The following is a 13,570-nucleotide window of genomic DNA, read 5'->3' on the forward strand; positions in this document are numbered from 1 at the left end:
AATGTGAAAACCGTTTTCACCCTTTGACCCAGTGATCTCTAGCCAGAGGAAGTGACCAGGACTACCCATGGATGGCCTGTCCCTCATGCTGGCTACAGCATCACAAATGGATCCTGTGGTAAATGATCACTGGGCTTCAGAGACAGGCAGCCCGGGTCGGAGTCCTCACGCCGGCTCTCCCGGCTGTGTGACCTTGGGTAGGTCACTTACCCTCTCTGAGCCTGAGTTCTCCTCTGTTAAATAGGGTTCACCATGCTCATCTGGCTCGGCTGTTGTAAGAAATCACAGAGGTGAGGTTTGGGGAAGCGATTAGCCAGGTGCTGGGCTAGAATCAACACGAATGTCCGGAAGCAGAGTGGGGGGCAGTCCGTGTGGGCCGTGCACGTAGGGGAGCACGGGCAGATGCCGAGACGCACGGTGAGGAGCTTATCCGATGGAGGCCGCGATCTTCGGTCCTCGAGGTGAACAGTTCAGGCTCAGACGTAGGCACACAGCACGGTGCTCAGTTAAGACAGTACAAAGGCCAACTTGCCGGGCTGCAAACCTCAATACTGACGGCAGTTCCCGGGGGCGATCGGGTGCTTCTGTGTGGGTGGGTGGGGGGCATTACCACACAAAGCAAAGCAGAGGAGCCCTGGCCGGTTGGCTCAGCGGTAGAGCGTCGGCCTAGCGTGCGGAGGACCCAGGTTCGATTCCCGGCCAGGGCACACAGGAGAAGCGCCCATTTGCTTCTCCACACCTCCGCCGCGCTTTCCTCTCTGTCTCTCTCTTCCCCTCCCGCAGCTAAGGCTCCATTGGAGCAAAGATGGCCCGGGCGCTGAGGATGGCTCTGTGGCTTCTGCCTCAGGCGCTAGAGTGGCTCTGGTTGCAACATGGCGACGCCCAGGATGGGCAGAGCATCGCCCCCTGGTGGGCAGAGCGTCGCCCCCTGGTGGGCGTGCCGGGTGGATCCCGGTCGGGCGCATGCGGGAGTCTGTCTGACTGTCTCTCCCCGTTTCCAGCTTCAGAAAAATGAAAAAAAAAAAAAAAGCAAAGCAGAGGATGCGGGGGTTTGCGTGTGGGTGGGTGGGGGGCATTACCACACAAAGCAAAGCAGAGGACGCGGGGGTTCGTGTGTTGCGTGGGAGAGAGCAGGCTCAGGGCGGGCAGGGCTGTATCGCCCAGGTCCATCCTGACCTCCGCCTCGGACACGCCACCTGAAATAACAGGCCACGTCATCGGAGAGTCCTTCCTGCCGAGATGTTCCACAGCTGTGCCCGCGGTCCCGGGTCCTGGCACGCCCTCAGGGGTCAGGCTGTGCAGAGCGACCTGTGCCCCGGCCGGGGGTGACACATCTGTCTGGAGCTCTGCTTTGTCCCCGAGGCCCTTGGTGGGTCTCCCATAAAGGCCCTGGGAACATCCCAGAAGGCGAGTGTGCAGGCATTTTTCACGGTGGCCTTGTGGACCCAGAGTGGCTCTGGGCCTGGCTCCCTGCAGTCTCCAGATGGAGGTGTCCCTGTGGGCACCCCGCCCACCGTCACCAGGTCACAGGAGGGCAGGTGGGCTCACCTGCAGTCTCCAGATGGAGGTGTCCCTGTGGACACCCCGCCCACCGTCACCAGGTCACAGGAGGGCAGGTGGGCTCACCTCCCCGACAGGCTGGCTCCCCTCCCTCCTGCCTCCTGGGCTCCTTCTACAGACCTGGATGTGCTCCGTACCCGCAGCTACGCTCTCCCTTCCCTCAGTCCTCGCTCAAAGGTCCCTCCTCCAGGAAGCCCTCCCTGATAACGCCCGACACCCCGAACCCCGCCTTTGTCTTGCTCCTTTCTTCCCTTCCCTAGCACTTTCCAGCACGTGCTAGAATGCACTTCTGCGTCCTGTCCAGTGCTGACCGTCTGTCTCCCCGCTCTGGGATGCCACCTCCACGGGGACAGGGATGTCTGTGTCGTTCATGGATGCACCCTCAGCACCCAGAGCACGCCCGCACAGAGTAGGTGCCCAGTAAATAGCGGCTGATGGAAACGAGGCTGACATGTGTCCAGGGTCCGCTGAGCTGGGGCAGCAGCGGTGGGATTGGAACGCAGAGCCTCAGGCATCACAGCCTCGGCGTGGGTCCGGATGATGATGCCATCTCGCTCATGGAGGTCCCCGGATAAACCGAGGCACGTCCAGCAAGTGCCACTGTGGCAGGATCAGAATCGGCACAACCGTCCTCTGCACCAGCAGACCTGCCCTGATTTACTGGCAACATGCCCCCCGGGGACGGACACAACCATCAGTCACCACCCTCCTGTTCCTCTTTGCCGGCGGGGTGGACAGATGACCCAGTTCTGGCCAATGAATCATTCTGGAGGTCAGCGGGGACCTCGGGGAAAGGGTTCTCCTCCCTGATCAAAAGGAGCGTCCTGCAGGGAGAGAGCCCCTCACGCCGTGCAACTCCCTTCCCCAGGGCTGAGTGTCACCCTGTGAGGATGCGATGCTTGGCGCTCCCGCAGCTACTCTGAGACCACGAGGGAGGCATGCTGCCGTGCACAGGCTGAGGGGGCGAGAGCATGGGGCGGGGGCGTGGAGAAAGAACCTGGCTCTCTGATGACCTTGTTGAGCCATCAAATTAACCGACTCTGGGGCGAGGGGCTACCCCCAGGCTTCCTGCGAAGGTGACAGGTGTCCCTGGGGTTAAGACCGCTGGGCTGGGCGTTCTTCTCCATTCCTCCAAAGGCACCTTCGCTGACTCATGACAGCCCACACGAAAGACTGACCCAGGACCAGGAAGTTCTCGAGCCGAACGCTCGCAGGAAGTCCCAGCCACTCAGTTCCTTCTTCTGCAGGTGAAGCAAGATGCCCCCCACGGGTTAATAACCAAAATTTATAAAGAACTCGTAAATCTCAACACCAGGAAGACAAACAATCCAATCCAAAAATGGGCAAAAGAGATGAATAGACACTTCTACAAAGAGGACATACAGATGGCCAACAGGCATATGAAAAAATGCTCAACATCACTAATCATTAGAGAAATGCAAATTAAAACCACAATGAGATACCACCTCACACCAGTCAGAATGGCGCTCATCAACAAAACAACACAGAATAAGTGCTGGCGAGGATGTGGAGAAAAGGGAACCCTCTTGCACTGCTGGTGGGAATGCAGACTGGTGCAGCCACTGTGGAAAACAGTATGGAGATTCCTCAAAAAACTGAAAATCAAACTGCCTTTTGACCCAGCTATCCCACTTTTAGGAATATACCCCAAGGACACCATAGAACGGCTCGAAAAGGAGAAATGCACCCCCATGTTTGTGGCAGCATTGTTCACAATAGCGAAGATCTGGAAACAGCCCAAGTGTCCGTCAGAGGACGAGTGGATTAAAAAGCTTTGGTATATATATACTATGGAATACTACTCAGCCATAAGAAATGATGACATCGGATCATTTACAACAACATGGATGGACCTTGATAACATTATACGGAGTGAAAGAAGTAAATCAGAAAAAAAACTAAGAACTACATGAATCCATACATAGAAGGGACATAAAAATGAGACTCAGAGACATGAACAAGAATGTGATGGCAACAGGGGTGGGGGGTGGGGGGATGGGGTGAAGAAGGAGAGAGGGGTTGGGGGAGGGGAGGGGCACAAAGAAAACCAGATAGAAGGTGACAGAAGACAATTTAACTTTGGGAGAGGGGTATACAGCACAATCAAATGTCAAAATAATCTAGAGATGTTTTCTCTCAACATATGTACCCTGATTTATCAATGTCACTGCATTAAATTTAATAAATAAATTTGAAAAAATAAAAAATAAATAAAAAAAGATGCCCCCCACGGAGGTGAACCTCAGAGGACGACGACGTGGCCGCCCCAGTGGCACTGTGGGGAGGGGACCCCCTGGGGCAGTCCCCACCTCCGATCAAACCCCGCGGGGTCAAACCAGGTGACGACTCAGTTCTAGGGGTCCCGGCCTTTTATTGTGCTGCCGAGACCTGCGCTTACAGGAGCCCTTTTAAATACAATGGGTGTTTCCTCCCTGTCTTCCAAAATAAGCTTTTTGGAAAGAGCCACCTCACGGATTGTGCTTTTCAGCAATGCAGCCAATGGGCCTTTCTGGAGAGGAGATTAAACCAGACAAACCCCGCGGTGGCCTGGGAGCCCTGGGGGAGGGGAAGGGACACTCCAGGCAGGGCGGGCGCCAACCAGGGCCACGGCCACCTTCTCCAGGGAACGGTCTCCTTGCGCGGGCACAGCCCCTTCATCCTGGAGCCCACAGGGCGGTGGGCGTGGCGTCACGAGCGCAGGCGCCCTGGTCTGGGGGGCACAGAGGGTCCCCATGCTCCCGGCACCACCTGTGGGGGCTCCTCTTCCCAGAACAGAGGCTTCCCAGGCTGTGCCCGCCTGGGGAATCTCCCTCGCCTCTCCCACCAGCCCCCAGGCCCCCTCCTGGGGTGCCCACATCCCCCTCGGCAGGACTCCGGCAGCTTCTGTGAGGGCAGCGGGAATGAGCCGGGCTGCTGACCCGTGGGGGACTCCTGGGTCCAGGAAATTCAGAGGCATCAAGGGACCCTCAGTGTTGTCCCTGACGGCCACCCGGCCCAGAGATGGAGCCACAGCACCTCTGAGGGCGGGAACGGGATTGGGGACCCAGGGCATGCCCACTCCTGCCAGGAATGGCACCGCCCCCACAGGGCCCAGAGGTGAACATCTCTGGTAGTGCCCACCACCTTCCCTCAGTCAAAGCCCCACCCCGCCACCAGCCACCCCAGCGTCTGCCACGCTGTGCTCGGACCCTCCAAGGCCACCAGACACCAGGGCCACCTCCGGACCCTCCCCGGGCGACGTAGAGGAATCATGGCCGGTGGCTCTCAAGATTTTTTTTTTCCCAAACAGCAGGACCACACGGTCTTCACAGGGTGCCTGCCGCTGACTGGGGGCTGCAGGCAGAGGTCCCGGGGTGGGGCTCACCTGCCGTCTCCCCCCCCACTCTGCTGCACTCAGCAGCCCCGCCCCGCCCCCCATGCACACACAGGCCTAGACCACACACCCTGGATAGCAGCGTGCTGGCCCTGCTCCCCGCAGAAGAAAATAGTGTCCCTAGCACGGCTAATACAATTCCCTCAAAACCGTGTACCCTGTGGGCTTGGGCTCCATGGCACGTGGCCTTGATCTGCCCACCCCTTCCCCCAAGTGCTCCTGCTCAGATATTTTTCATTTTTATGTATTTTTCTGAAGTATGAAGCAGGGAGACAGAGAGACAGAATCCCTCATGCGCCCCACTGGGATCCACCCGGCACGCCCACCAGGGGGCGATGCTCTGCCCGTCTGGGGCATCGCTCTGTTGCAACCAAAGCCATTCTAGCACCTGAGGCAGAGGCCATGGAGCCATCCTCAGCGCCCGGGACAACTTTGCTCCAATGGAGCCTTGGCTGGGGGAGGGGAAGAGATACAGAGAGAAGGAGAGAAGGGGAGAAGGGGAGGGGTGGAGAAGCAGATGGGCGCCTCTCCTGTGTGCCCTGGCCATTTATCGAACCTGGGACTTCCACACGCCGGGCCGACGCTCTACCACTGAGCCAACCGGCCAGGGCCTTCATGCTCATATTTTTAGGAAGCTAAATGTGAACACACGTGCTCACCAGAAGTGCGTTAACTTCAGCACAAGGAGGGAGGGAGGGGGCGGCTTGCGTGAACTGCCTGGATGGCGGGACGCTTCGCGGTTTTTTCTTTTATTTTTTTATTTTATCTCATCTCTTTGATTATTATTTGAATTTGGTATGTCACATTATTCTTATATAATCAGGGAAAATAAAGGGCCATTTTCTCTTGGGAAGGATGGTAATGTTCTCATCCTGCTCCGAGTGGGGGCCCCCGAGTGTGGCCGGTGCAGGCCCGTGGGCAGCACACAGTGGAGCGCACACCACCAACACTGGCCACTTGCTCTGGTTCTGGGGCCCCAGTGGCCACAGTTGCTCTGGCCCTGGATCTGAGGCCCCGGACACTGGGCGCACCGTGTGAGGACAGTCCTTGGTGCCTGGCCCCGTCCTCCATCCCGCCCCACGCGAGCGGATTCCTCTGTCACACTAGCGTGACACGGGCCCCACAGAAAAGGTCACATTGCTGTAAAAAGGCTCTGGACTCCGGACTCTCCCAGATTTCAGATCTGAGGGGCCCCCGCTGTGGCCACGCTGCTCTGGCCCCCGAGTCGCAGCAGGAGGCCCCTCGCATGCTTGCTCGCATGCACGTACACTCACCTTTGCACACGAAGCACTTGATGTGGAAATACTTGCTCTGGACGCGCAGCACCTCCCCCTTGCACACGTCCCCACAGGTGGTGCACAGGATGGCCGAGCCCGGCGGCTTCTCCAGTGCGCTGTGGGCGGCCTGCGGCTCCGACACTGTCGGGGGAAAGGAGCGGCATTAGTGGGCGGGCGGGCAGGCACAGGGGGCACTGACCGGCATTAGTGGGCAGGCGGGCAGGCACAGGGGGCGCTGACCGGCGTTAGTGGGCAGGCGGTCAGGCATAGGGGCGCTGACCGCAATGGTGCGAGGACCGGTGGGAATCGAATCACATGATCACCACCCCCCATGAGGGGCTCCTGCTCCCTGTCTCTGCAGGCACACCTGCAGTGACGGGCAGATCGCTACCCCCTCCCCAAGGGTGGCCTTTCCCCGGCAGCCTTGACCTGGCACGAGCCAGGCCCTCAGAACACCCCCCCACACACAGACCGCTGCCACTCCAGTGAGCTGGGCAGCCTAGTGCAGCCGGGAGACTGAGTCCTTTCAAATGCAGGCACTCTGGCCACCGTCCTTCTGTGAGCGTCCTCAGAGTCCCTCTGTGTCCGGGGACACTGCCCTGGATATCATGGCTGTCCTCCAGCCACAGCCTAAGATGTGTACGGAGGCATCGGAAACCCATGTAGGGACAGGTCAGGGTGGACGGTTAGGGGCTGCTGAGGTGGGGGGGGGGCACCGTGCCCTGCACCCTCCAAACGCACCGAGAGAGGCCAGCAGTGAGACGTGGGCCCAAAGAACGCCCTTCAAGGAGCTGCCGCCAGTGGTGCAGACAGTGAGCAGCAGTGACAACCCACAGGGCACAGCCAGGGCCGGGGGGGCCCGGGGCTGGGGACCAGCCCTCCCCCAGCGGAGTCACTTGCCACGCGAGGGGCATCTGGTTGGATGGCAGAGCTGCAGGCGGCACAAGGGCCTGCCAGGCAGAGCGCGCGGCCCACGCAGGGACCCCAGCGGGCTGGACCAAACGCATGAAATAATAAACTACCTTTCGGTATATCTTTTTTTATACTTAAAACGGTCATTAGGGCAGAGAACTGGTTGTTAAATTATTTGAATCCCACCACTGGACACCCCGTCTTGCTGCTGCCCCGGCAGCCGGCTCCAGGCTCCACCAGGACCCCTGGGCCCCAGGGTCTCCATCAGGAAGCTCCCCACCCACCCCTCTGCCCACCTTGGGGTCTCCCCAATGCAAGTGACAGCGGCCGGCCCCCTGCTACAGCCGGATCTGCGTGAAGAGCCGTTGCTTTTTCCTGTGGGCTCCTCGCTGAGCTCCACACCTGATGCCGCCCTCTGTTTTGATCTGGGTCCCCCTGACCCAAGGCTGAGACAAGGATGGGGCACCCAGGTGGCAAGAAGGGGTGAGGGGTTGGGGTGTGGCAGGGAGAAGGCGGAGTCACTGACAGGCACGTCACTGAGCTGGCTACCGCTGTGGGCCAGCGGGCCACCCCTCGGGGCCCTCCACGGAATCCTCCCTCATCGCCCACACGGTGCTTCAGAAGAAAGGGGCTGGGCACTGATCCTACCTCCTGCCCTCTGGGAGGGGGCACCCCAAAGGCAGAACCCCGTCCCCCCTTTCTGGGCTGCGTGGTGCCTGGGCTGGGTGAGTCCGGGGGTCAGCGGGAGCTCAAGGGACAGCAGCCAGGGGAGCTCCGGGGCACCTGAGTTGGGACGTCTGCAGGTGCGGGCGGCGGCCCACCTGGCTGCTGGAACCACAGGTGGGCCCAGTGGAGGTGGGCAGGCCCGGCCGACACCTGCCACGCTCCAGTCGGCATTTAGGCATATTCATACACACACACACACACACACAGATACACACATACACACACACACACAGATACACACACACACAGATACATACACACACAGACACACACACACACACACACACACCCCTGCTGAACACCAGCACTGACGGAGCACCAGGCCCGGCAGGTCTCCCGTCCCCACTGTGAAACTGAGGGGGCAGGTCCCAGACAGAGGACATTCCTCCAGCCGGTCCCCCCCAGACCCCCACTTCCCGACAGTCCCCAGTGTGGCCAGAGCAGGGCTCCTGTCCTCCCTGCAGTCCCTGCCCTCGGCTGGTGGCACAGAGGGACCAGGGCCAGGCCCGGGAGCAGGTCTTCCTGGAAGGAGGGCTCTGAGTGCCCCACAGGGAGTGGGGTGCCAGCTGTCTGGGGACGAGAAGCCGCCCTGCCCGGGGAAGCAGGTGCAGGAAGGGTGACAAGTGGCACCTGGCCTGGGGCCAGCCTGCCTCGCGTTCCCAGAGGAGCCAGGACACCGAGCAGCAGGCTGGTGGAGCTGGGCCTGCGCCCAGGAGTGATGGTGGCATTTCCAGCTCGGGGTTAATTGTCAAAAGCATTCGATGTCCCCTCCCCGTCCTTTTCAGTAGAATCACTGCAGGGACCACCACATCGATTATTTCACACACTTGATGGGAAGAGGCAGAAAGTGAGGGTGTCCCGGGCTTGCACTGAAGACGCCCAGGGAGGAAGAAGTGGTTGCGATCGAGGTCTGAAACCTCAGGCAGCGAGTGCCAGCTCACACTGCGCACAGCCCAGCTGCCCGGGGCTCACACGAGGCTGACGGACAACCGAGTCCCAGTCCGAGGTCAAGTCGAGATCGCAGGGGTGGGGGCAGAGACCGTCCACACGGTCACCTTCTCGTCTGTCTGTGAGGCACACAAAGGACAACATGCCATCGTCTCTCCACAAGTGCACGAGGCATGTCCTTACACTGCCGGAAACTGGCCCAAATCCAGTGTGAGGGAACCTCAAACCACCCCCACGGGTGGGCGGGGGGTACGGGGGTCAGTGTCAGAGTCCTGGGGCACTACAGGCTGCGAGGTCAGGTGCTGAGGGTGCAGCCCTAGACCCACCTCCGACACGCTGGGACCCAGAACTCCCAGACTGCCACCCTCAGCACACATCCCCTCTCCAGACCATGGACAAAAATGTGCCGACCCAGGGGCCAGCAAACCCTAAGTGTGCAATACACACAACAGCCATTTTCCCCGTTCAAGATCTCACAGCCTGAATCTCCAGCTCCCTGGTTACCAGAGCTATATTTGCGTTCCTGGGGAGCTGCTTTAAGTCACGGCTTTGTGGGAGGACCAGCTCCACCCACCTGGAGCATCCTTGAGGCTCCTGGGCCTCCGTGCCAGGGAGAGCCGTGTGCTGCCCTCTGGCGGTAGGAAGTAGACACTGCACCGGTGTCTTCTGCAGGTACCACCCGCGCAGGTAGGGGACCTCGCTAGCTCACCCCTGTCCCCCCACCTGCCCACTTGGCCCTGGGGTCACGTATGTGAATCTCGTTGATGTGTAGCATGGGTCTTCTACCCGCAAGATGGACTCAGTCCTCCTGCAGCTGCCCGGTTGAGGAGAGGCCAACCACGCACAAGGTGCTTTGCAAAGGGCACCGCTCCTCACGGCAGCCAGCAAAGTAAGTGTTGTCACTGCTGCCGCCGCCGTGTGAACCAGGCCCACAGAGGTGGCCCCGCTGGCACACGGCCGTGGCAAGGACGATCAGGGCCTGTGCGTGGCAATGCCCAGGGTTTCTTCCGTGCAGCCCCAGGGCAGCGATGGGCCGGTTCTGGCCACGGGTCATGTCTGTTGTGCGGATGTTACAAAAAAGAAGTGATGCTAAGGAAACTTAAATGCATGCTACTAAGAGACAGAAGGCAATCTGAAAAGGCTGCAGCCTGTAGGACTCCAACCACATGATGTTATAAAGAGGCGAAACTATGGAGACAGTGGGGAGATCAGCGGTTGTCACGGCTGGGAATGGGGAGGCAGGGGGGGTGAATGGGCAGAGCATGGGGACTTTTAGGGCAGTGAAACCAGTCTGCACGTGTCCTGTCATTTGACACATGTCCAAACTTACAGACTGTACAACAAACACCAAGAGTGAGCACTCTCCTCAACTTCAGTTAATAACAATGTACCAGGATGCATTGATAATAATGCACGAGAATGGGTTAATAACAATGTACCAGAATCGGTTAATAACAATGTACTAAGATGCATTGATAACAATGTACCAGAATCAGTTAATAACAATGTACTAAGATGCATTGATAACAATGTACCAGAATGGGTTAATAACAATGTACTAAGATGCATTGATAACAATGTAGCAGAATGGGTTAATAACAATGTACTAAGATGCATTGATAACAATGTAGCAGAATGGGTTAATAACAATGTACTAAGATGCATTGATAACAATGTAGCAGAATGGGTTAATAATGTATCAGAATGAGTTCATCAATCATAAGCACCACACCAATGCAGTATGCTAACAATGAGGAAACGGGTTTGAGGTGGGCATACAGGGGAACTCTCCGCTTTCTGTTCAATGTTTCTATAAACCAAAAACTGCTCTAAGAAAGAAAGTCTGTTAAAATTACTGAGAGAGAGAGAGCACGAGAGGGAGAAACTACCACACTCCCAGAACTATGCCCGAAACAGCAGGTCGTTTCATTATAATTTCAAGATTGGCTTTAATATTTGGTTTAACGAGTCCCTCACTGTGATAATAACACAAGACATACACTCAAGTGGTAAGGATCAATCACACAAGGGCTGTGACTATTTAATCCCTGTGACCATGAAACCCCAACACCGGGGAGCCCTGCTGGGAATCAAAATAATTATTATTATTGGGAACATCATAAGGCTCACACTCGCAATGGAGGGGCACAGTTTGCTCGCTGACTTGAGGGCCAGCCGACCTGGCAATCGCTGTGGTCCCTCCCCTGTGACTGACCCCACCAGGTGTGGGGGGTTCCTCTCTGCCACCAGGAGCAGGTCCTGGAGGAGCTGAGACACAGTTTGGGCCCACTGTCCAGGGGCCGCTGGGTGACCTTGGAGAGCTGACTGAACTCTGAGAAACCTGTCGTTACATCTGTGCAATGGAGCCTGGTCTCCCTCAGCACTGCTCAGAGTCCGTGGCATTAGAGAGAGCACCTGGTGGGCGCCTGGCAGGTGTGAACAACAGCTGAGCCCTCTCCAGGTCTCGACGGCACACCTGCAGCTCGGGCTCTCAGGAAGGGGAGCGGGCACACCCAGAGGTTCCCAGAGGGCAACAGCTTTGCTCACACGGTAGCCTCATCGGTTGCCTGGGACCTGCCTGCACGCTTTGGCCCAGCTTGGTGTGAGGGCAGGAAGGGTGCCTGAGAAGAGACAGCCCCTCTGATCCCAGCTGCACCCTCCACAGCTGTGTCCCCTTAGGCAGGTCTCGCATGACCTCAGGGAGTCTCAGTGTCCCCCTTTATAAAATGGGGACAAGTACTGCCAAACACAGGACCCTCGTGCAGATCAAATGAGAGGACACGTGTGAAGCTGGCGACCCAGCGGGGCGCCCACTGCATTGTGGGGGTGCAGGAGGCAGTCACTGCCACACGGGGGCTATGGGTGCTGCAGCTGCTCCCTCCAGACCTCTCCTGTGGTGACCGCCAGGTGGGCAGGGCTCTCCGCACCCCAGCCGTGCCCGGTTCTGATGCTCTGAGTGCTGCAGACCCAGCCCCAGCCCCAGGCCTCACTGGCCCTTGGCTAGGAAAGCAGGAATGGTGACTGAAGCCTTCACACTGCTGATGTCAGCGACCTCAAGCCTGGGCTCCATCGTCCCTCCTGCTGGGAGGACCCCCAGAACACTGGTGAGCATGTCAACGGCTTGTTGGGTTTTGTTGTAGTTGTTTTTGAGAGAGAGAGTCAGAGAGGGAGAGAGACAAGAAGGGAGAGAGATGAGAAGCATCAACGCATAGTTGCATCACTGTAGTTACTCACTGACGGCTTCTCACATGTACCTTGATGAAGGTGGGGGCTCCAGCTAAGGCAGCGACACCACGCTCACGCCGGTGACCCCACGCTCACGCCGGTGACCCCACGCTCACGCTGGTGTGCCTGCGCTCAGGCCGGCAACCTCCGGGTTTCAAACCTGGGACCCCAGGGTCCCGGGTCAACTCTCTATCCAGTGCGCCACCACCGGTCACACTTGTTGGTTTCTTTACTCTGCTAACTCGGACCTCAGAGTCCTCTGTCCAGCAAGCTGGGGGAGCACGAGTCCGATCCGTGTCCCCACCAAACTGCTTCTCACTCCTCATCCCTCCAGTGACACAGACCCGTCCACAGGGATTCACCAGCCTGCCATTCAGGACGCCACAGCCAAATCCCGACGTCTCCTCCGGTCATCAGAGCGGGAGCCAGCTGTCACCTCGCTCTCCCAGGTGACGTGATCCGTGCTCCAGCCGCAGAGCACCTGTCCCAACCTCTGCTGTGCCCTGAGCCACGGGAAAAGCACTACAACCCCGTGACTTCATTCTGAAGGCCAAGTGCACTCAACTCCAAACACTGAGAAAACAAAGCCACTCTTATCATTCATTCCTTCACTCACCCAAATGTCTGAGGACCTACTGTGTGCCCGGAATCTGTCCTGGCCCTGGGGGTGCCCCAGGGACAACGGACCCAGTGCTTCCCTGCACGTTCTCTCATTTGGCCCATTCCCCACCCCAGGGGAATGGCCTGTCACTCCACAGTGAGGACACTGAGGTGTGCAGATGGCTGAGGGCTCGCCTGAGGTCCCAGCTCAGGTGTGTCTGAGGCCCGGCTCACCCAAGCCACCTGCTTCTGCAAGTCCCAAGCCAGGCGCCTGATCAACAAACGGGACAAAGGAGCCTGTCTGTGGGCAGTGTGGGGGGCGGGTGTCCAACTGGCCACCAGGCCAGTGTGGTGGGCGGCAGGACAGGGGACACTTCCCAGACAGCAAAGCAGACGTCACCCGTGATCCTTGGGGATGTTCCCACCGTCTGTCCCCTCTTTTGTCAGCAACACACTTTAGTTCTGTCCTTTCTCCGAGGGGTCAGCGAGCGCTGCACCTGAGCAGGCGTTCCTGGCTTGGCCCACAGCGGCCCGTCCGGCTTGTCTCCCAGGGTTTGACCTGGAAGTAAATCCCTCGACGTCAGGTGGGGGAACCCCTGCCCCACCAGCAGGGGGATTCTGTAGAGCCTCCACTCTGCTGTTTGTATTGTGCAAACTTCACGGCATGTTCGACTGATGAATGAGCTATGAGACCACATGCATGTCCACTCCTGAGAACCCTGTACACCCAGAGCGGGTCCGGATACACTGCTGTCGCCTTGTCCAGGCCCTTCTGTGTAACCATGACGATGAGCAGGTAACGATGGAGGGGGAGGCACTGGGCTGTGGGCAGGTGCAGCTGGCAGATGCACTGTGTGTAGTCAGGGAGGGCTTTTAGGAGGAGGTGACATGTGGTGGGCAGACACCTTCTGGGACAGCAGCAAGGTCA

General features: G+C 58.5%; 1 protein-coding gene across 11 annotated transcripts in view; it reads right to left on the minus strand.

The window, feature by feature from the left end:
• Positions 1–13,570, minus strand: part of ABLIM2 (actin binding LIM protein family member 2) — a 136,940-nt gene that overhangs the window by 87,862 nt on the left and 35,508 nt on the right. For all 11 annotated transcript variants that reach the window (XM_066233865.1, XM_066233854.1, XM_066233860.1 and 8 more), the window contains exon 2: positions 6,229–6,372. In XM_066233865.1, the coding sequence (XP_066089962.1) occupies positions 6,229–6,372 (144 nt within the window). The remainder of the gene's footprint in view (positions 1–6,228; positions 6,373–13,570) is intronic.

The sequence above is a fragment of the Saccopteryx bilineata genome, chromosome 5, assembly GCF_036850765.1.
Source record: "Saccopteryx bilineata isolate mSacBil1 chromosome 5, mSacBil1_pri_phased_curated, whole genome shotgun sequence".
Taxonomy (NCBI): domain Eukaryota; kingdom Metazoa; phylum Chordata; class Mammalia; order Chiroptera; family Emballonuridae; genus Saccopteryx; species Saccopteryx bilineata.